Source organism: Hypanus sabinus, chromosome 3 (genome assembly GCF_030144855.1).
Source record: "Hypanus sabinus isolate sHypSab1 chromosome 3, sHypSab1.hap1, whole genome shotgun sequence".
Taxonomy (NCBI): Eukaryota; Metazoa; Chordata; class Chondrichthyes; order Myliobatiformes; family Dasyatidae; genus Hypanus; species Hypanus sabinus.
In genome coordinates, this window is record NC_082708.1 from 179,034,165 (window position 1) to 179,058,432 (window position 24,268).

Consider the following 24,268-nt stretch of genomic DNA (forward strand, 5'->3'; position numbering starts at 1 on the left):
GAGGGATATGGTGATTGTGTGGGCAGAAGAGATCAGTTTAGTTAGCCATTTGATTACTAATTTAATTGGTTCAGCATAGCATTGTAGGCCCTCAACCATCACACTCTTGAACTTCATTCTGCTTCACTTACCCCATCATTGAAATGTTCCTACAACCTATGGACTCACTTTCAAGGACTCTTCATCTCATGTTCTCAATATTTATTGCTTATTATTATTTTTTTTTGTATTTGCACACTGCTGCTGAATGCCCAAGTTGCTGTGGTCTTCCATTGATTCCGTTATGGTTATTATTCTATTTTGGATTTATTGTGTATGCCTGCAAGAAAGTGAATCTCAGGTTTGTATATGGTGACATATATGCCTTTGATAATAAATTTACTTTGAACATTGAAGGGCCTGTTCCAGTGCTCTATATGTTCTATATTCTATATATCTCATATCTGCGTTTTCAACTCGAGCTGCTTCTGGAAGCGATGGTTTGTGGTGATGTCCAATGAGGAATTTTGGATAGATATACTAATAGAAAATATAATGCTGCCAGTGACATCAGGATATCCAAGCTGCTTTTTAACCAATGAAGTATTTTTATTTTTAAATATTGACTGAGATACCCATTCCCTTCTTTAGAATAACACTGTCGGATCATTTACTTAAAGGATATTGTTTGAATGACTCTTATGAGGTGCTCGATTACAAAATGGGTGAGAGCCATGGAAAGATGCAGCATGGAAACAAGCCCTTCATCCCACCAAATTGATGCCGGCCACCAACTAGTCATTCAACAATTCCTGCATTAGTTTCATATGATTTCATTTTTACTGTATTATTTTCAATTTCCCCTCCCGCAAGATTCTGCCACTCACCCACACATGAGGGCCAACTTAACTCTAAAGCCTCATGTCTTTGGAATGAGGGAGCAAACTGGAGCACCCATTCTCCATGCAGTAGCAGGGGGAACGTGCAAACTCCACAGAGACAGCACCTGAGGTCAGGATTTAACCCAGATCCCTGGTGTTGTGAGGCACAGCTCCACTAACTGTGTCACTGAGGGGGCATACTGTATGTTTAACAAGGGACGTCAGAGGAAGGTTCTTTACAGAGAGGTTTTCAGCCCGAAACATCGACTGTACATTTTTCTATAGGTGCTGCCTGGCCTGTTGAGTTCCTCCAGCATTTAGTGTGTGTTGCTTTGACTCCCAGCACCTGCAGGTTTTCTCTCCTTTACAGAGTGCTGAGTGCATGAAACACACTGGTGGTAGAGGCAGATCTATTAGGAGCATTTCAGATTGACACATGGTTGAAAGAAAAAACAAGAGCTATGTGGGAGGGAAGGGTTCGTTAGATTGATCTTGGAGTTGGTTTGAAAGGTCATCAGAACATCATGGGCCAGTACCAAGTTGTACGATTCTACTCCCTACTACCTCCCCATCTGTTTTTTTATTCTGGCATCTTCCCCCTTCCTTTCCAGTCCTGAGTAAGTGTTACAGCCCAAAAGTTTGACTGTTTATTCATTTCCATAGATGCTGAGTTCCTGCCACCTTTTGTGTGTTTTGTACTGTTCTTTGTTCCATGTTGTTTGTTTTGTGTTATACATTCTTAGAGCACAGCCTGTTTTTGAAGAACAATTTGACTGTCCTCCCAGAACACCTTCAGTGCTACGTCACAGCAACAGCATTTGTTGAATTTTTCCCCGAAGAATTATTGGTACCCCCAGCAGCTCCACCTTTATCATTTCCCACTGAGAAACAATGACTAATACATGGTTGCCTAAGTTGTTATGAACCTTGAGACAAGTTATTCCTGCTATACACAGTGCACACTTTAATCTTGTATGAAGCTGCCCTGAAAATGCCAGAGTTGCGCAGCTCCAGATGAAGTCATGAAGTTCGTCATGTACATTGAAAGAGATAATTAGTTGATCACCTCTGCTCTTGCCCTGGAGCACTGCAAAATATTATTTCTTGATTGTGTGATTTATCCACAACATGAATTCTCTCGAGAGTCCCTGGGTTATTTTCCAATTTGATTTTCCTGCTGTGGGTTACAACAGTTCAGCGTTGATGTCATGCTTGAGGAATATAAATGGTCTCTTGAGGAATACTGAAGATACAGTAGTGAACTTAAAAAAAAATTAGAAGAGCTGCCTCATATTAGAACTGTCCTTGGCAAGCAAAATTAAGGAGAATTTTACAGTACTGTGCAAAAGTCTTAGGAACAAATAAATACAGTATATACCCAGGGTGCCTAACACTTTGTGCAGAGTACTGTAGTAATTTTATGGATTGCCACAAAACAAAACAAACTTCATGACACGGTTATGTCACCCTGCCCATGCAACTCCTTCTCTGCCACCTGCCCCACCTCTCTCCCTCAGCACTCCACCCTCGCCATTCCCAACATTCTTTACTCCTGCCAGATTTATAAACTCGCTCTCTGCTCAACATTGACAAATACAATACAGTGCAAATATCTTAGACACCTTGGCTATATGTATTTATGTGCCTAAGGCTTTTGAACAGTACTGTTCCTTGTTGGTAACCTTGTAGGCGCTTGTGTCAAACTGCTCCTCTATTGATAGATCTGCCTCCTTCCCCACCAATCCACCTTTCGCACTCATGGTTTATAAAAATATATATGCCAGAAACACAAAAAAATAAAAATCTGGCAGTGCAGACTGCATCAGGAATTCTGTGATATCACTGCACCCCTGCTGCCAAATTCCAACAAACCGTAGTTGACGAAATCAATATTTCATTATTTCAGAATAATCACCATTACCTTCACTGTCTCACCCTTCTTTTTTTAAAAAAGTAAGACAGTATCCCAGGGATTACAGGAAATGGGGGATTTGGGCCTTATTTGTGGCAACAATATAGGCAACTACATTATAAAAAGAATTACTGTATGACCTTGCACCTTATTGTCTATCTGCACTGCACTTTTTCTGTAGTTGTTACATGTCATTCCGCACTTGTTACTGACCTAGCCCGGCCATATTGAAAAGGTCAGAGCGTTGGGGCCAGTGGTGAAGGACAGGCCAATGTTCAGCTCACTGGTCCCCGGGGTTTACTCATCTCTGTGCCAAACTGAGGCTGTGGCCTGCAACTAATGAGCCCCTGGACTAGCTTTGTCTGGCTTCATGGCTGTGGACTCATCTTCATGAACGTTGGTTCTGAATGTTATTTGCTTGTTTTTATTGTTTGGAAGATTTGTTTCTCTTTCTGCACATTGGATGTTTGGCGGTCTCTTTTTCAACGGGATCTATTGTGGCTTTTGTTTTCGTTGTTTTGTGGCTGCCTGTAAGAAGAAAAATCCGAAGGTTGTATATTGTATACACACCTTCACAATAAATGTACTTTGAACTTTGATTTATCTTGTTCTACCTTAATGCATCATAAAAATTATCTGATCTGTATAAACAGTATGCAAGATAAACTTTTCTCTGTATCGCAGTACGTGTCAATTATAAAGCTAAACATAAACCTATAATCTCCACTATGTCCACCCTAATCAACTATATTTGTGGACTCTCTGAAAGTAACTGACCAACTGAGACCAAAAGATCATAAGATACAGGCCATTTGGCCCATCAAATCTGCTCTAACATTTCATCATGGCTGATATATTTTCCCACCCAGCCCCAATCTCCTGCCTTCTCCTCGTATCCCTTCATGCCCTGATTGATCAAGAATCTATCAACCTGTGCCTTAAAAATATGCAAATGACTTGGTCACCACAGCTAGCTGTGGCAACAACTTCCACAGATTCGCCACTCTCTGGCTAAAGGAAATCCTTCTCATCTCTGTTCTAAAGCAATGTCCCTCTATTCTGTGGCTGTGCCTCTAGTCCTAGACTCTCCCACCATAGGAAACATCCACTCTATCGAGCCCTTTCAACATTTGATGGGTTTCAATGAGGTCACCCCTGATTCTTCTGAATTCCAGTGAGTACAGGTCCAGAGCTAACAGATGCTCCTTGTAGGTCAACCCTTTCAATCCTGGAATTATTTTCATGAACCTCCTTTGAACCCTTTTCAATGTTGGTACATTCCTTCTTAGATAAGGGACGTAACTTCTCTTGATGTTTGAGTGCTATAGTTCAAATTTGAAACGATCCCAGGAATGAAAGGGTTTATACATGATGAATGTTTGTTGGCTCTGGGCCTGTATTCAGTGGAGTTTAGAAGAATGAGGGGATCTCATGGAAATTGCCCCCCCCCCACCCGTCTTCACCATTCCCATTTCCCTCTCTCACCTTACCTACCCATCACCTTCCTCTGGTGCACCTCCCCCTTTCCATGGTCTTCTACCCTCTTCTATCGGTTTCTCCTTTCTCCAGCCCTTTATCTCTTTCACCTATCAACTTCACCCCTCTTCCATCCCGGTTTCCCCTAACACCTATCACTTTGTACTTCTACTCCTCCCACCTTCTTGCTCTGACTTCTCATCTTTTTTTCCAGCTCTGATGAAGGGTCTCAGCTGTTTACTCTTTTCCATAGATGCTGCCTGGCCGGCTGAGTTCCTCCAGCATTCTGTGTGTGCAGCTTGGACTTCCAGCATCTGCAGATTTTCACATCAGAGATGAAGAGGAATTTGTTTAGCCAGAGGGTGGTGAATCTGTGGATTTCATTACCACTGACGGCTGTGGAGGCCAAGTCATTTTGTATATTTAAAGTGGAAGTTTATAGTTGTTTGACTAGTAAGGGCATCAAAGGTTATGGGGAGAAGGCAGCAGAATGTGGTTGAGAGGGATAATAAATCTTCATTGATAAAAAGTGGACTCAATGGACTGAATAGATGAATTCTGCTCCTATGTCTTATGGTCTCAGTATGTGACAATAATAAACCAATTCCAATTCTTCTGTTTATGCTGTACCCTTAATAGAGTTGTAGAGCACTACAGCATAGAAACAGACCCTTTGGCCCATCTAGCCTATGCCAACCCATTATTCTGCCTATTTCCATTAACCCACACCCAGACTATAGCCCTCCATAATCCTTTCATCCATGTACTTATCCAGACTTTGAACCCGCATCTGCCACTTGTGACGGCAGCCTAACATAACTAAACCCTTCCCGGGTGCTTCACCCCCGAGTCATGAAGTCAGACAGGCCACTCGATTCACCGTGCCAACACTAACCAGTAGCACCCATCTGCACTGAACTCACCTTCCAGCAGTTCGCCCATAACCCTCAGTAATGCGTCACACCACAGGGGTGTGTGCTTAGCCCACCATTCTACTCTCTCTACACATGTGCCTGAATTGAATTGTCTTTATTTCTTACATCCTTCCCATACACAAGGATGGGAAGTTACATCTCTATCTAAATGTGCAATGTGCAATAACAGTTATTTATAATAAATAGAACAGTCAGTGTAACATAGAATACACTCAAATCAGCGTGAGTTAATCAATCTAATGGCCTGGTGGAAGAAACTGTCCGAGAGCCTGTTGGTCCTGGCTTTTATGCTGTGGTACCATTTCCTGGATTGTAGCAGCTGATGGTTGGGGTGACTCGGGTCCCCAGTGATCCTTCGTGCCCTTTTTCCACACCTGTCTTTGTAAATGTCCTGAATCATGGGAAGTTAACAACTACAGATGCGCTGGGCTGTCTGCACCACTCTCTGCAGAACCCTGTGATTAAGGGAGGCACAATTCCCATACCAGGTAGTGATGCAGCCAGTCAGGATGCTCTCATTTATGCCTCTGTAGAAAGTTAGTAGGATTTGGGCACCCATACCAAACTTCCTCAACTGTCTGAGGTGAAAGACACACTGTTGTGCCTTTTTCACCACACAGCTGGTGTGTACTGACCATGTGAGGTTCTCAGTGATATGGATGCTGAGGAACTTAAAGCTGTTTACCCTCTCAACCCCAGATCCATTGATGTCAATAGGGGTTAGCCTGTCTCCATTCCTCCTGTAATCCACAATCAGCTCCTTTGTTTTTGCAACATTGAGGGAGAGTTTGTTTTCTTGCCACCATTGTGTTAGAGCATAGTGGTGTCAGAGCAGAGCTACGTGGCTAAGCATAGTGATGCACCATCAATAACTCACTCTGAGACGTAAGGCGAGATATCGGCTTTTATTGACTGAAGAAGGAACCAGCAGTGAGTGACCATCATATTACATCCTGGAGAATGAGGCAAAGGATCAGACCTCGATCGCCTTTATACAGGGGCCTGTGGGAGGAGCCACAGGAGCAGTCAGAAGGGGGCGTGTCCAGACAGGCACATAGTTCACCACATTCACCCCCCCTTTGTTTGAAAGAGTCCCCATGTGGCAAAGTTTCGTACAGGTCAAGTCTATCAAGTGGTCGAATCTGTCGCTGCGATCTACGTAGCACCGGCTGTGATTGCGCCGATGCCGGCAACATTGGTGATTGCACAGGAGACGGAGGTTGTGCTGGTTCCAGCTCATGCATGTGCGAGGCACCTGGTATATAAGTGTCATGAGGAGTCTATGTAGGGCCTGGTGAGCGCGGTGTCACCTCGGGTACAGGGTTCATAGTTACCGGAGAGTGTTCAGGGTAGTGGTCTCCTGCACCTGCGGGCGCCAGGTCGCGGATGGAGACCGTGTCCTCCCGCCCATCAGGTAAGACCACGTAAGCATACTGGGGGTTCGCATGCAGAAGGTGAACCCTCCTGACCAGCGGGGAGTATTTATTGCTCCTCACATGTTTGCGGAGCAGCACTGGCCCCGGGGACATCAGCCAAACTGGTAGAGTGAGAGACTTCCTGGAAAAAGAGAATAGGAGTTCGTGAGGGGGGGGTGGGGCCACCATCCGACCACCTGGGCCCTCCAAGGGCTTGTGCTTGGCTCAATGATCCCCTCCCTGAGCAGCCACTGCACCGGTTTACAGTTGGGGTCAGGTTGGCGAACAGCGGCGGGGGAGGGACCTCGAGAGTGGAGAGTCTGCAAGTGGTGTCAGTAGCGCAGCTGTCGTGTTGGATGGGATGTGTGTGTCGCTGTGTGTGTGTGGTCAGTGGTGATGAAGTCCCACAGAACTGAGGATTCCGGACAGTGAGTGGTGGGAGGGGCCCGTCATATACCATAGTCACACTTTCGAGATGGCTCTGGAAGTCCAGCCCCAATAGCACAGGTGCGCACAGATTAGGCATGACCAGCAGCTCAAAGTTCCGATATTCTGTGCCTTGCACCACCAATGTCGCAACACAACCCCTCCGGATGTCTGTGGAATGCGACCCAGAAACCAAATGGATCTTCTGACTTACTGGCCGTGTTGCGAGTCCGCAGCGTTGCACTGTGTCCGGGTGAATGAAACTCTTAGTGCTGCCCGTGTCAAACAGGCATCTAGTCCTGTGCCCCTCCACCCGGATGTCCATCTTGGACCTTGCAAGCGGGTGTGGGGTGCTTTGGTCGAGAGTTACAGCCAGAATTGAATCGCCGTCGGGGGGTCGGGGGCAGGGCATGCTGACGTCGACAAAGATGGCCGCCCACATCCGGGGTACCCGGTAAGCATCGGAGGGTCGGGGGCGGGGCATGCTGACGCCGACAAAGATGGCCGCCCACATCTGGGCATGCAAGATGGCGGCCCACACGTTTCACCCGCAGCGCTGCACTCCGCTCGCAGTTTAGACTTACAGACCTTGGCGAAATGGCCCCGCTTTCCGCAGCTGGAGCAGGTCGCTTCTCGCGCTGGACAGCGTTGTCGAGAGTGCTTTTTGTGGCCACAGAAATAACAAAGCACAGACTTCTGACGGGCCACCGCCGTGGTCGGGTTTGGGGAGCTCGTGGAATCGCGACTGGCAGCAGCGATTTCGCTCGCGGGAGCCGGCGGTGGCGGTGTCTGAGGCGTCCACGGAACCGGCGGGGAATCGCGCGACTGGACAGCGTCGGTGTAGTGCAGCGCAGCTTCCAGAGCGCTGGCCGTCTCGATCGCCGAGCGTAAGGTAAGATCGGAGTGTTCCAGCAGTCGCTGGCGCATGTACACTGACCTCAGTCCCGTCACAAAGGCGTCTTGCGCCAGCAGCTCCGCATGCTGTTCTGCCATGAGCATCTTGCAGTCACAAGCTCGGACGAGTGTCTGTAGTGCTCGGAGAAACTCGGCGCTCGATTCTCCAGGCCGCTGTCGCCGAGTAGCTAAACGATGTCTTGCGTAGACGGTGTTCACCGGTCGCAGGTACTGTCTTTTGAGGGCATCCAGTGCCCCTTCGTAGGTCGGCAGGTCCCGGATAATGGAATAAACTTTTGGGGTGACCCTCGAGAGGAGAATTCTGTACATAACGGCAGGGTCAGTCGCACGAAGCTCCGCCAAGTATGATTGGAAGCATGCAAGCCAATGTTCAAAGGCAAGAGCTGCTTCAGGGTCTTGAGGGTCCAAATCCAACCTTTCCGGACGTAAAACGGTTTCCATGTTTTAAAACTTTCAGTCAATAAAATTGAATCACCATCAATAACTCACACTGAGACGTAAGGCGAGATATCAGCTTTTATTGACCGAAGAAGGAACCAGCAGTGAGTGACCATCATATTACATCCTGGAGAATGAGGCAGAGGATCAGACCTCGATCGCCTTTATACAGGGGCCTGTGGGAGGAGCCACAGGAGCAGTCAGAAGGGGGCGTGTCCAGACAGGCACATAGTTCACCACATCTATAAATTTGCTGATGATACAACCATTGTTGGCAGAATCTCAAGATGGTGATGGGAGGGCATGCAGGAGTGAGATATACCAGTTAGCTGAGTAGTGTCACAGCAACAACTTCGCTCTCAAATCAGCAAGACCAAAGAGGTGACGGTGGACTTCTGGAAGGTTAAGAAAAGGAACACATACCAATCCTCACAGAGGGATCGGAAGTGGAGAGAGTGAGCAATTTCAAGTTCCTGGATCTCTGAGGACCTAACCTAGACACAACATACTGATGCAGCTATAAAGAAGGCAAAACAGCAGCTATATTTCAATAGGAGTCTGCATAGATTTGGTTTGTTGTCTAAAACACTTGAAAACTTTTACAGATATACCAGGAAAAATATTCTTGACTGGCTGCATCACCGTCCAGTATGGGGGGAGGGGCTACTGTACAAGATCAAAATAAGTTGCAGAAACTTGTAAAATTGGTCAGCTCCATCATGGGTACCAGGCTCTGAATTATCCAAGACATCGTCAAGGACCAGTGCTTGAAGAAGGTGGCATCCATCAATAAGGATCCCCAGCACCCAGGTTATGCTCTTTTCACACTGTCACCATCAGGTAGGAGATACAGAAGCCTGAAGGCACACACTCAGCGATTCAGGAACAGCTTCTTCCCCTCTGCCATCTGATTTCTAAAGGGATCTTTAACCCATGAACACCACTTATTTTAATTCAATTATTTAATTGACATATATATACTTAATGTCATTCAGTTTTTATCTCAATATTTATTTAATGTATATTTCATTATACTGCTGCCGTAAAGTTAGCAAATCTCTTAACATATTCAGGTGATATTAAATCTAATTCTGACTGAGGCTATTTAAATACTTGTCCAAACACTGTTCCTTGTAAGTGGAACAAGTGCTACACCTGCCCTTACACTTCCTCCCTCACCACCATTCAGGGCCCCAGACAGTCCTTCCAGGTGAGGCAACACTTCACCTGTGAGTTGGCTGGTGTGGTATACTGCATCTGGTGCTCCTGGTGTGGCCTTCTATATATTGGTGAGACCTGACTGTGAGACCATTTCACTGAACACCTATGCTCTGTCCCCAGAGAAAGCAGGATCTCCCAGTAGCCACACATTTTAATTCCACGTCCCACTCCCATTCTGATATGTCTATCCATGGCCTCCTCTACTGTCAAGATGAAGCCACACTCAGGTTGGAGGAACAACACCTTATATTTCACCTTATATTTCGCCTGGGTAACCTCCAACCTGATGGCATGAACATTGATTTCTCTAACTTCTGTTAATGCCCCTCCTCCCCTTCTTACCCCATCCTTTATTTCCCCTCCCTCCTTTTTTGTTCTCTCTCTGCCCATCACTCTTTGCCTGCTCTCCATCTCCCTCTGGTGCTCCCCCCTCCCCCTTTCTTTCTCCCTAAGCCTCCCATCCCATGATCCTTTCCCTTCTCCAGCTCTGTATCCCTTTTGCCAATCACCTTTCCAGCTCTTAGCTTCACCCCACCCCTTCCTGTCTTCTCCTATCATTTCGTATTTCCCCCTCCCCCTCCTACTTACTATCTTTTCTTTCAGTTAGTCCTGATGAAGGGTCTCGGCCCGAAACATTGACAGTGCTCTTCCTATAGATGCTGCCTGCCCTGCTGCGTTCCACCAGCATTTTGTGTGTGTTGCTTGAATTTCCAGCATCTGCAGATTTCCTCGTGTTTGACTTCTTAAATGCTGTCTGTAACTTATCATCTACCACTGTCTCAAACATTTTATTCCAGATACTCATTACATCCTGAGTAAAAAAATAGTTCACTTCAGATCCTCTCCACATCTCTTGCCCTCTGCCCTCAATCTGTGTCATCATGTTTTAATCACCCAATTGTTTCAAAGACAGGTTATCCTTCTTCTTCCTTAGTCATATTAGACCAGGGTTCCCAACCTTTTTTATGACATAAACCCTGATCATTAACTCAGAACGCCATCATTAGACAATGCCTTGATTCAAAATTCAAAGGTTCAAAGTAAATTAATTATCAATGTAGTTCAGTGTCACCATATACAACCCTGAGATGGCCTCACCTTTCCCTCTCTCTCTAGTGTCTTCCAGTCCCTACAACTCTCCTAGATACTTGCTCTCTGACCTGCCAAGACTCCTAGAGCCTAAGATTTGGGATTTCCTCCACCTGATTGTCTGTTCCTGTATCTTCTTTGGCCTTGGCTTTGTCCTTAATTGGAATGCGTTGGCTGTGAAATTAAATCCTTTTGTCCCCTTCCTTCCCATTCTTTATGAAGGCTCCCAGCTGAAAACGTTTTACTGTTTATTCCCCCCACAGATGCTGCCTGTCTTGCTGAGTTCCTCCAACATTTTGTGGGTGAGCTGCTGAAGACTCCCAGCACCTACAGAATCTCTTGTCTGAAAAAAAGCCCCCATTTGGGCATTAATTAAAATTGCTGTTGGAATCATTGAGGTAAAGTGATCCTTTAATAAGAATTAACAGCAGAATTTTGTGGCCTTACCTGCTTATTCATTCTGCATTCTCAGAAGAGGAGATTCACAATGAACAGACCAAAAATGAGTGGGGAATGCTGCAGAGTATTAATGGACAACTCTCCTGGACAGTGTATCTCCCTGACCATCTGGCTTCTGTCAGGTAAGCGACCTTGATTTCATGGCTACTGTTCCCAAAATAGAAACTGTTCCATTGCCTCATCTAGAAGAGCATACAGAAAAATGTATAACAATTCCTAAATATACAACTATCCTTATTTTCCCAGCAGCACATCACCCAACAATTTGCTGAAGTGCACCTTTGGAATTTACGCCTCCACAGAGATCAGCCAAGAAAGTCGGTTTATTATTGGGCTTGGTTTATTTTAAGGTAAGAGTAGATTTATTTGTCACAAGTACATCGAAACATGCAGTGAAGTGAGTCATAAGATGCCCACAACTCTCAGACTGTAACCCTTACGTCTTTTTGCAATGTGTGAGGCAAGCAGAGGACCAGAGAAAATCCATGTGGGGAGAACGAACAAACTTCTTACAGACAGCAGCAGGAATTGAACCCCGATCAATTCTACAGCTGGCTCTGCAAAGCATTGCACTACCATGCTGTCCCAGACTATACATACTTGACCTCACAAAAAAGAGAAAGTCTGCAGATGCTGGAAATCCGAGCGACACACTCAAAATGTTGAAGGAACTCAGCAGGCCAGGCAGCATCTATGGAAAAGAGCACAGTCGATGTTTCGGGCTGAAACCCTTCGGCAGGACTGGAGAAATAAAGCTGAGCAGTAGATTTGAAAGGTGGGGGGAGGGGAGAGAGAAATACCAGGTGATCAGTGAAACTTGGAGGGGGAGGAATGAAGCAATGAGCTAGGAAGTTGATTGGTGAAAAAGTCAGAAGGTTATGAGAGAAAGAAAGGGGAGGGGAGCACCAGAAAGAGGCAATGGGCAGGCAAGGAGATAACATGAGAGAGGGACAAGGGGATGGGAAATGGTGAAGGAGGAGAGGAGGCATTACTGGAAGTTTGAGAAATCAATGTTCATGCCATCAGGTTAGAGGCTACCCAAACTGAATATCAGGTGTGGTTCATCCAACCTAAGTGTGGTCTTATCCCAACAGTGGAGGAGGCCATTGATGGACATATTGGAATGGGAATGGGAAGTGGAATTAAAATGGGGAGGGCACAGGGAGATCCCACTTGTTCTGGCGGATGGAGCGTAGATGCTCAGCGAAGCAGTCTCCCATTCTATGGTGGGTCTCACCGATATACAAGAGGCCACACAAGGAGTACCAAACACAGTATATGACCCCAAATGACCCACAGATGAAGTGTCGCCTCACCTGGAACGACTGTTTGGGGCCCTGAATGCTAGTGAGGGAGGAGGTGTAGGGGCAAGTGAAGAACTTATTTCAATTGCAAGAATAAGTGCCAGGACGGTGATTAGTGGGGAAGGATGAATGGACAAGGGAGTCACGTAGCCAGTGATCCATACGGAATGCAAAAAGCGGGGGCAATTTCAGAGAATTATGTGCTGGACGCGGAGGCTGGTGGGGTGGTAGGTGAGAACAAGAGGAGCCTTAACCCTGGTAATGTGGTGTGAGGATAAGGTAAGAGCAGATGTGAGTGAAATGGAAGAGATGCGGTTGAGGGCATCCACGCTTAGTCCGCTCTATTTGTGAAATCTGAATGCAGTGCCTCACAAGAAGTTTTGATGGATTAGAATGGAGAGCAGAGAACATTTCTGCTATGTTCTGAATATGTGAATACAAGCAGAATGGGGGAAACTTCCCACTGTGCTTGGAACATGTGTTACAGGGAGGAAAGAGCGAAGTAGTTTGTTATTAGTGTGGCGGAATATAATAACATGAATATAAGAAATGGGAGCAGGAAGAAGCCATCCAACCCTTCAAAACTGCTTCACCATTCAGTATCACAGCTCAACACAACACAGCCGGGTCGTAAACTTAGTCAACTCTATCATGGGCACAAGTCTCCCTATCATCTGGGACATCATTAAGGACCCTTGCCCTCTTCCCCACTTACACTACAAATGCCCACAAGTACACTTGTCACAGTGAATCACAATGATAGTGCACAACAAAATTAATCAACTCTTCCCCCTTCCTGAAAATAACTCTTCCTGGTGGGGAGGAGGGTTGGGAGAGAAAGAAATTACTTGTGGCAGGCCTACTTTGTCACACTGGTTCAGGAGCCTCATGGCTGAAGGGTAATAACTGTTCCTGAACCTGGCGGTGTGAGGCTCCTGTACCTCCTTCCCGATGGCCACAATGAGAAGAGAGCGTGGCCTGGATGGTGGGGATTCTTGATGCTTTCTTATGACATCGCTCCTTGTTGGCGTGCTTGATGGTGGCAGGGGCTTTGCTTGTGATGGATGCCACTTTTTATAGGCTTTCTTGTTCATGGGCATTGGTATTGCTATATCAGAGCATGGTATAACCAGTCTAGATGTTCTCCACTGTGCATCTATAGAAGTGTGTCCAAGTTTTAGATGATATATCAAATCTGCAGTCAGGAATTTTTCTCTATGGCGAGCTACATGAAAGAAAGAGGAAGCATGGTGGTCAGAAGCTGCGCTACAAAGATGTGCTCAAGCACCATATGAAGAACACTAACATGAATGTAAACACCTGGGAGAAAGATGCTTTGGACAGAAGAAGTTGGCGCTGCATTGTCAAGAAGTCAATCCCAGCTATCGAGGAGAAAAGGCAGAAGAAATATGAAACAGGACATGAACGCAGACATTCGGTGCTAGACCAGTGAAATCACAAATGCAGTCGATGTGGGAGACAGTGCCGATCCAAAGCTGGTCTTGTGGCCCATAAACATGCCTGCAGAGACTAAACTCTCAGCACAGTCAACGTCGAAATCGCTGGACAGCCAAAGAAGAAGATCAAATCTGCAAAAAGCTTCTAAGAAAGTCTAAGCACTGTAGAGCCTTCTCTGTAATGGCACTTGTATACTGGACCCAGGACAGCTCCTCTGACAATGCTAAGGAATTTCATTGTGGCTGATCAGGTGACTTCGAATCCCAGCTCTATGCCATTGATGAAAATTGCCATGTAGTTCACTGAAGGTCCAGTCTGCTAAACTCTGCCGAAGGTTCTGCAGCCTGTCAGTAAGTCAGCAAAACAGGTGTAAACTCACAGTAATTGGATGATCTGATTCATTAGAACAGTACCTTTTTTGGGGGCTTGCTGTGCACAGATTGTCTGAAACGTTTCCCACATTGCAGTAGCAATTACATTTGCAAAATTGGCATCAGGGTCTCACATGATCCCTTCATAGGCCATAAGATATAGGAGCAGAATTCGGACCATCAGGTCTGATCTGTCATTCAATTATGGGTGTATTTTCTTAGCAACCCCATTCTTTTTCCTTCTCCCTATAACTTGTAATCCCCGTATCAGTCAAGAAGCTATCAATCTCTGTCTTAAATTTACCCAGTGCTTTTGCCTCCACAGCCTTCTGTGGTAACAAATTCCATAGATTATCCATTCTCTGGCTGAAGAAATTCCTCCTCATTTTAGTATCCCTTTTAATCTGAGACTGTGTCCTCAGATGCTCGACTCTTCTGCAATGGACACAGCCTCTGCATGCCTATTCTATACAGGTCTTTCAAGACTTTCTGTGAATATTGCGCCCAATAAACATGAACAAAAATATAAAGGTTTTCACATGACAGGTTTTGTGAGTGTTTGACTGGACAATAACTCAGTTTATAAAATAGATAGAAGGGATGGCAGATTTATTTGGAGCTATGTGAACCTTGACAGGAACCTTGACTGAAACATAAATCATCCAATGGAAATCTCTCCCACTCTCAGACTTACTGCTATTCTGCGTAAATGAGATGTAAGTAAGCTCCGGCTGATCAGAATGATCCTCAGATCATAAAAGTGATGGAAATTTATTCTCCTCTTTGTTCAGGAATCTGAATGTGGTAATTAACATTTTAATTTAAATTTTTTCCAGTCTCCACTGTTGCAGATTCTGGCTCATACCAAATGTCAGACAGTGACAGATGGCAGAAAATTATCTGCTTGAGCTTCACAAAAGGGAAGTCCCTTGAGTTCCTAGAAGGTGAGGATATTCTCTCATTAAACTGGCTTCCGGTTTCAGATTCTTGAATTTTCAAGTGAGACACACTGAAACCATAAGACAAAGGGAGCAGAATTAGGCCATTTGGCCCATCGAGTCTGCTTCACCATTTCATTATGGCTGATTTATCATCCCTCTCAACCCCCATTCTCTGGCCTTCTCTCCATAACTTTTGATGGCCTGACTAATAAAGAATCTATCATCCTCCACTTTAAATATACTCAGTGACTTGGCCTCCACAGCCATCTGTGGCAATCATTTCCACAAACTTACTGCCCTCTGGTTCGACGGACTCGGAGTCCACTGCGATCAGGGCGCTTTCACTGTGTGCTGCGTCTGCAAGGCTTGGTCTGACGGAGCTTTCATTGTGTGCTGTGTCTGCGAGGCTGAGTCTGGCAGTGCCTTGGAAGTCCATAGCGGGGGTATTCCCTTCTGCCGCCTGCATGCCCATGGTCAGTTTTTTAATCAATTATGGTATTGTCTGCACTGTTGTAACTATAACTATATGTAACTATGTGGTTTTGTGTAGGTCTTGTAGCTTTAATTTTTGGTTTGTTGGGTGGTAGAGTAGGTCTCTTGACTTGATATGTCTGGGTAGTCTTGTTTTGTCTGGTGGATTTGGAGCTCCTTTCCGGGGAACGTGCTAAGATGGTAGTGTGATATTAATACACAGCAGCCTCTCCGGACTCTGGATTTGGGGATTACCAAATGTTATGTGGATTTTCTGGTGTAGTCTGTTTTGTCTTGTGCTTTTGTGATATAATTCTGGAGAACGTTGTCTTATTTTTTAACTGCATTGCATTTGTGGTTTCTAAATGACAATAAACTGGAACTGAACTGAATTGAAATTCCTCCTCATCTCTGTTCTAAATGGATGTCCCTCTATTCTGAAGCTGTGGCCTCTGATTATAGTTCCTCCACTGGAGGATACATCCTCTCCACATCCACTCTATCTTGGTCTTTCAATATTTGATAGGTTTCAATGAGATGCCCCCTCATTCTTTTAAACTCCATCAAATACAGGCTCAGAACCATGAAATGGTCCTCATGTTCACCCTTTCATTCCCCGAATCATTCTCATATCCTCTTCTGGACCATCTCCAATGCCAGCACATCTTTTCTTAGATAAGAGGCCCAAAATTGCTCACAATACTCCAAGCATAGTTTGACAAATGCCTTTTAAAGCCTTAGCATTACATCCTTGCTCTTATATTCTAGTCCTCTTGAAATGAATGCCAACATTGAACTTGCCTTCCTTCCCATTAATTCAAGCTTCAAGTTAACCTGCAAGGAATCCTGCACAAGGACTCCTAAGTCACATTGCACTTCTGTCTTCTGAATTTTCTTCCCATTTAGAAAATAGTCTGTGCCTTTATTCTTCTACCAAAATGCATGACCATACACTATATTCCATCTGACATCAGTAAAATTAGTAAAGTCTTTGTATATACAAAATGCAGAAATCTAATATGCAAGTCTTTACTAATATGCAAAAAGTACTGTCGAACACAACACACACACACACAAAGCTGGAGGAGCTCAGCAGGTCAGGCAGCATCTACAGAAAAGAACAAACAGTCAATGTTTTAGGCCAAACCCCTTTTTTTCAGGACTAAAAAGGAAGAGGGAAGATGACAGAATAAAAGGCTGCCTAGTATCAAAGATTCAGGAAAACAAAAATTCTCTCATGGAAATTAAAACAAAGTTTCTGAAATCATTCCAACAGGAATGAAGAATGAGAAAATCAACAAAAAAGGGTAAGTCACTGGAGAGAAATGGAGGGAGAGAAGAGAGAAAAATGAGAGCAGAATAAATATGAGGAGGAGAGGAAGAGTGAGATAGTGAAAAAGGAGGAGGGCTGGGGGAAGGAACAAGAGAGAGAGAAAGAGATAGAGAGATAGATAGATCTTCCTTAAAGGAGTGCAAAATGGTAGCCTTTTTTACATGCTATGTGATCTTCCTTTCAACCGAATTCTGTAATATGAACAGTTGAATTACTTTGGTCAAGAAACTGGGTCTAGTTATTTTGGTGTTTGGAATACCCTTGGAGGCCCACCAAGGCATCCAGAGCATACTTGCACTGTCAAAAGAACCCACTGAAGAGAATTGGAAAGACACAGGACAGGCAGACCATGATGTCACACCTCTGCTAGCTTGCTCTGTAGATCCGCTAAAATTCTCACAGCAGTCAAGAAAATACCCGCTGGCAGCATTCTGTGCGCGGAGCATCAGATGTCATATGTTAGTGGATTTCTTTAGGCTTTGATCTGATTCTGTGAGAATTTTGTGCATTCTATAATCTCTCTTGTGTAAATTATTTAAAGTTTCAGAATTCTACCTGGTACCAAATAACTTTTCCCTGACTTCTATGCAGTCCAGCTGCTTTCAGCCATGGGCACATTAATCAGCCATTCCCTTGGAATAGAGAATAATTGGGAGTGTAACGTTCTCCTTCGGGTGTACTAATAACGCCGAATTCAACGTCCGGATAAACCACAGTCAATGAAACCAGATCGCAGTAAGATTAACCATTTACTGTTCACTCTTCACATTAACATATGGTGAAAACTGTTGATAAAACAATACAAGATTGATACAGTATTTGTTCCTTCCTTAATATCACATTTCAAGTGTAAATACTTGCAAAGGTGACTATAACTACATTACACTAAGGTGCAGTATACAGGGAGAGTTTACCTGCTCCATTGACTACTTTAAATACACTTCCATGCAAACTATCCGCGACTCTTTAACTAACGAAAGCATAAACATTATCTACCGTCGTTACTTCTAACAGGATCGGCATTAACATCTTAGTTCAATATATCGATTATCTATTAACTTACAGCGTTGCTCTCACTGTGATTTCTCATGCCTGCAAAACAACTTCTGCTCAGGTGAGCCTCGTGGTAAGCCCCCACCCTCGCGCTAATTTCAAACCGGTGTTTTCCCACAAGACGCGGCGAAACCGGATGTGACGTCATCGCATGCCGATATATTTTACATGCAATGAATATACTTTAAACACTTCTAATTCTAACTAGAAAATACTATTGAATGAATTACTAAGCGAAAATATTATAAACTAAATAACTGTCGTAAAGACAGCACACTCCCCGCTTGACCTTCGTAAGGTCACAATGAGCAGAGTACAAACTTAGTCTCTTAATCAGTCATTGGGTAGAAGTAGAATAACTTCTGTAACTGGCCTTTGGTAAATTTTCACATCGCCTTGGTCGGTAGTCTTCAATTCGATCTTCCTGACATGTCCATCCTCGCTAGGGAATGTAGCAGTGATTCTGGCCATTGGCCAGCTGTTGCGGGTGGCTTGCTTGTCCCTGAGCAGGACTAAGTCTTCAACTTGAAGATTCCTTCGGGGTTCTGTCCACTTTTGTCTCTGTTGCAACAAAGGTAGATATTTTTGTCTCCAGCGAGGCCAGAACTGATTTGCCAGAGCCTGGACTTGTCTCCATTGCTTTGTGTACAAATCCTTGTCTGAGAAGTCTCCTGGTGGAGGAGGTGCTCCTGCCTTCTGCGTAAGGAGCGTTGATGGCGAAAGTATAAAGGGGTTTTCTGGGTCAGAAGACACAGGTAGGAATGATTGTGCGTTTATAATGGCTGTGACCTCTGCCATTAGGGTGCACAGTACCTCGTGGGCCAATCGGGTGCGTTGCTGCATCTCAGGTTTCCTTTTCTGGGTTTTCCGTAAGGACGTGAACCGTTTGACTGCCTGCTCTTTGTTACCTGATGAGCGCTGGCATGGTTCTCTGATAGGCAATGGGGCAACCCCATTATTTGCTTCATCTCTGAAGACCTTGGTGTCTTTGGGTTTTAAAGAAATGGTATCTTGAGCTGATTGTGCAAGTTTGTTTCCGTCCTCGGTTTGAACGAAAACTGACTGACCTAGCGTCTCGTCGGTTACTTTACGCTTGGTAATGTCTTGTTGTGCTTCTTTAGGGTACACCTCAGTGAGGCAGATCTCGGAACAAGAACGGCTTGACTGAGTTTGACCGCAAACTTCTGTACAGTTCGAGCTGACAATTGTTGTCCTGGAGTGAACCTCTCCCTCCCCGCCGTCCTGTTGTGGGGGTGAAGGAGCGTTGTCGGTTCTTTCATTCTTGACTTCATCACGGAGCCGTGAGGGTAAATTTCCTTCCTCGTATGGATGTGATGCAATCGTGACTCTCTGAGGTTCCTCGTAGCTGGGGAAGTTATCGAATATGTATGGAGAGGGGAGACGAGCCTGCCTGTCTATTTGAGATTGTACATAGTCGCTTGTGCGTTCCAGTCTGGTCCCTTCTAAAGTAGATCTTACTGCGGTCAGATCACGCGACCCTTCAGCTTCTTCTATGTACTTTGCTTCCGCCATGGCAGCTTCTTCTTCTCTTTCTCGCTGCAGCACTTGCAACTCTGTCGATATTTTTGCCATTTCCAACTGGGTTTCGGCTTCTCTGGCGGCCTCTTCTCTTTGTCTGGCAGCCTCTTCGGCTTCTCTGGCGGCCCTTTCTTTCTGGATTACGGCTTCTCTGGCAGCCTCTTCTCTTTGTCTGGCGGCCTCTTCGGCTTCTCTGGCGGCCCTTTCTTTCTGGATTACGGCTTCTCTGGCAGCCTCTTCTCTTTGTCTGGCGGCCCTTTCTTTCTGGATTTCGGCTTCTCTGGCAGCCTCTTCTCTTTGTCTGGCGGCCCTTTCGGCTTCTCTGGTGGCCAGTTTCATTTTCAAAACTGCTTCTTGTCTGGCGTAACGCAGTAGCACCTTGGCGGTTTCTGCCTTTCTGGCGGCCCTTTCGGCTTCTCTGGCAGCCTTTTCGGCTTCTTTCTGGATTTCGGCTTCTCTGATGGCCAGTTTCATTTTCAAAACTGCCTTTTGTTTGGCGTAATGCAGTCGCACCTTGGCGGCTTCTGCCTTGGCTCTTGCCTGTGTGGACTTACTTGATGTCGTTCTACTGCCCTTGTCGCTGGGCGCCATCGACTTGATCCCGGATCGAGCTGACATTGCAGCACTTGGAACACCTGATAACGCCTGGGTGGGCTTACTTGATGTCAGTTTACTGCCCTTGTCGCTGGGCGGTGTCGACTTGATGCTGGATTGAGCTGACATTGCAGCACTTGAAACACCTGATAATGCCGCTTTTTCACTGTAACGTTCTCCTTCGGGTGTACTAATAACGCCGAATTCAACGTCCGGATAAACCACAGTCAATGAAACCAGATCGCAGTAAGATTAACCATTTACTGTTCACTCTTCACATTAACATATGGTGAAAACTGTTGATAAAACAATACAAGATTGATACAGTATTTGTTCCTTCCTTAATATCACATTTCAAGTGTAAATACTTGCAAAGGTGACTATAACTACATTACACTAAGGTGCAGTATACAGGGAGAGTTTACCTGCTCCATTGACTACTTTAAATACACTTCCATGCAAACTATCCGCGACTCTTTAACTAACGAAAGCATAAACATTATCTACCGTCGTTACTACTAACAGGATCGGCATTAACATCTTAGTTCAATATATCGATTATCTATTAACTTACAGCGTTGCTCTCACTGTGATTTCTCATGCCTGCAAACTACTTCTGCTCCGGTGAGCCTCGTGGTAAGCCCCCACCCTCGCGCTAATTTCAAACCGGTGTTTTCCCACAAGACGCGGCGAAACCGGATGTGACGTCATCGCATGCCGATATATTTTACATGCAATGAATATACTTTAAACACTTCTAATTCTAACTAGAAAATACTATTGAATGAATTACTAAGCGAAAATATTATAAACTAAATAACTGTCGTAAAGACAGCACAGGGAGAGTGAAGCTTGAAGGGTGGGGGGCATGCAGAGCAAGACATAATTAGAAAGTATGAGAAATTGGACCACTGGTCTTAATAGACAATCTGTACAAATGAGGCCAATCAGCCCATCATACCCACACCTACACTCTACCAGAGCAACTCATTAGTTCTGCTCACTGGCCCTTTCTCTATAGCATGGCAAATTTCTCTGCACCAACAACTTATGTACGTTCTTCTTGGAAATCACAATGGAAACTACACAAATCGCACTTGTAGACTGTCATTTCCAGTGGGGTTGAAAAGCTTCTGTTTCTTTCAGTGTTAGTTCTCCTCTCACTCTTTTATTTTATGCTTATGACCTCTAGTCATTGATCATTCTACCAAAAAGATCAACGTTCCATTATACACCTCAGTAATTGATATACTTCTAATAAACTCCCCTCAGCTTTCTCTTCTCTATAGAAAACGGGCCAGACTTTCTAATTTACTCATGAACCTGTCATCCCTCAGCACAATCTCGTCAGTCTTTTCTGGATACCCTCGAGAAACCATTCATCCTTCCTGTAATGTGGACACTGGAAATGAGCATAATGCTCTAATTCAGGGCTTCCCAACAATTTTAATGCCATGGACCAATACCATTAAGCAAGAAGTCCGTGGACCCCAGGTTGAGAACCCCAACTCTAATCAGAGCAGGGTCAATGCTTTACAAAGGATAAGCAACATCTTCTGTTTTTATACTCTATGCTTCTGAACATAGTGAAAGATGCCTTTGATCTTCCCAAAACATGTTGGTATGTCAACACATTGAAATATCCGTGGAGGAATACTGCCGACTGGCGCTTGCCAGGTTGCAGAAGAATGGGCTGAGGTTCGCACTGAAGCTTAATGGTGGGGAAGGACCAATTGAGGGTTCTTCTGCTATTGGAGTGGAGAGGCTGGGTTGGCTGAGGAAAGCCCCTCAACAATTAAAGTAGTTCGTATACCACCCCAGGAAGCCACATGAGTGGCAACAATGCTATTGACGTGTAGGATTGTAATAGATTAGCCAGGGCATCAAAGGATATGGGGTGAAAGGGGAGTGCGGATGACTGGAAGAATTAGATCAGCCCATGATTGAATGGCGGAGCAGACTCAATGGGCCAAATGGCCTACTTCTGCTCCTATATCTTATGGTCTTATAGAACAGTACTGAAAACATTGACTATCAATGTAAGAATGCAAAGGCATTGCATATTTTCTCTTGTAAATATTTCTTATTATGAATTAAGTTTATTTTGATATAAAAATATATTCTAAGCCTCAATCAATAAACCCTAACACACTCTATATGCCTAAATTTCTCAACTTCCCGTGCCATTTCCAACTATCTGCTCCTTTTGTCAAATCTATTTCTTCTATATTGACTGTCTTTATCAGAGACATAGAGCGTGACAGCACAGAAATAGGGCTTTTGGCCCATCTAGTATATGCAGACTGTTATTCTACCCAGTCCAATTGACTTGTTTCTGGGCCATAGTCCTCCACCCCCTCCCATCCACGTACCTATCCAAACTTCTCTTAAATGTTACAATCAAACTTGTATCCACCACTTCACTGACTGGCAGCTCATCCCACACTCACACCACTCCCTGAGTAAAGAAGATCCCCCTCAGATTCCCCTTAAATATTTCATCTTTCACCCTTAATCTATGACCTGCTTGCATTTATCCAATTGATATCCTTCTATTCAATCTCCCCTCATTCTCCTACGCTCGAGGGAATAAAATCCTAACCTATTCAACCTTTCCATATAACTCAGGTACATCCTTGTATATTACCTCCACACTATTTCAATCTTATTTATGTTTTCTTTTCTGTAGGTAGGTGACAAGAACAGCTCACAATTGTTCAAATTTGGACACGTCAATGTTTTATACAACTTCACCATAGCATCCCAACTTGTGTACTCAGTACTCTAATTTATGAAGGCCAATGAGCCTAAAGCTCTCTTTGCAACTCTATCTGTCTGTGATGCATCTTTCAAGCAATACTGGACCTATATTCCCATATGTCTCTGTGCCCTACCATTCAGTGTGTAAATCCCACACTGGTTTGTCTTCCCAAAGTGCAGCACCTGCCCATTTTCCCAGCTGGTCTAGATCCCGCTGCAAGAGTTGTTCACCTTTCTCACTGTAAACTACATCCTCAATCTTGGTGTCATCTGCAAATTCTTCAGACAGAAATGCTTCACTTCAAGATTCTCGGCAATAAATTCAATCTGCCTATTCAGCCAGCCTGCCTATATCCTTCTGCTATCTCATATTCCATTACTGCATAGGAGGAGGTCATTCAGTCCATTTACTGTTCTTCAGCTGTCTCAGCAATCCCATCAATCACACTTCCCCATCTTGTTTCTAATTCTTTCTCACATGCCCATAACTCCATCTTTATTTATCTCCCATCACCTTATAGCAATTTACAGTTGCCAATATACCTACCAATCAGCATTTGTTTTGATATAGCAGCAAACAAGAGCACCTGGAACACCCACATGGTTAGACAGCGAGCGTGCAAACTATTTGAAAAGCATCCAGAGTCAGGATTGAACCCTAGTCATTGAGTTCAAATACAAAAGCCTAACCTGTTGAACTGCTGACACTACCCTCAACCCCCAATAATGCCGAGCTTTGTATCATGAACAAGCTTATAATGAGTAACCCTGACCTTCCATTTGCCTGTCAGTTTAATTGTCTACTTATTGTGTGATTGGCTTGTAGCATGGTTTAAAGATTAGCTTTGTTTACTATGTGTACTTTAAAACAATGTACAGCATGGACAATTTTGTTCACCACATCACTGAACTGATCACTGAACATGACCTATGGACTCACTTTCAAGGTCGCTACAACTCATGTTCTCAGTATTATTTACTTATTGATATATTATTATTACTATTTGTGTTTGCCCAGTTTTCTTTATTTTGGTTGCTTGTTAGTCTTTATATATAGTTTCTCACTGACTCTGTTGTACTTCTTTGTTCTATTGTGAATGCCTGCAAGAAAATGAATCTCCAAGTAGTACTTGGAGATGTACTATATATATATATTTGAATAATAAATTCTCTTTGAACATTGAAATGAAACTAAACGTCAGCTGCTGGTTTCTAGGGATATAACAGAAACTAAGGTCAAAATAGGGAGGACAACAAGGGGCCATGAAATTATTTTGGAAGGTAGGATTAAAGAGAAT

The 24,268-nt window shown here is 44.4% G+C and overlaps 1 protein-coding gene and 1 long non-coding RNA gene across 4 annotated transcripts in view; both read right to left on the reverse strand.

Annotated features, from left to right (window-relative positions):
* Positions 1 to 24,268, reverse strand: part of LOC132391932 (uncharacterized) — a 67,268-nt gene that overhangs the window by 9,775 nt on the left and 33,225 nt on the right. The gene's annotated exons all lie outside the window — the stretch shown is intronic.
* On the reverse strand, positions 11,477 to 23,652 carry LOC132391926 (plectin-like). Of its 3 annotated transcripts, none has more exons than XR_009511389.1 (2): positions 23,518 to 23,606; positions 11,477 to 14,252 (listed from the first exon to the last, which is right to left on the reverse strand). XR_009511389.1 is itself a non-coding variant. In XM_059965713.1 (2 exons), the coding sequence occupies exon 2, from the start codon at positions 20,337 to 20,339 to the stop codon at positions 18,411 to 18,413; it is 1,929 nt and encodes a 642-aa protein (XP_059821696.1). In that variant the 5' UTR covers positions 20,340 to 20,506; positions 23,518 to 23,652; the 3' UTR covers positions 17,692 to 18,410. The 3 variants fall into 3 exon arrangements, 2 of the variants coding, with proteins under 2 accessions (XP_059821696.1, XP_059821697.1); XM_059965713.1 differs by lacking the exon at positions 11,477 to 14,252 and adding an exon at positions 17,692 to 20,506 and having other exon boundaries at positions 23,518 to 23,652; XM_059965714.1 differs by lacking the exons at positions 11,477 to 14,252; positions 23,518 to 23,606 and adding exons at positions 17,692 to 20,506; positions 20,785 to 20,802.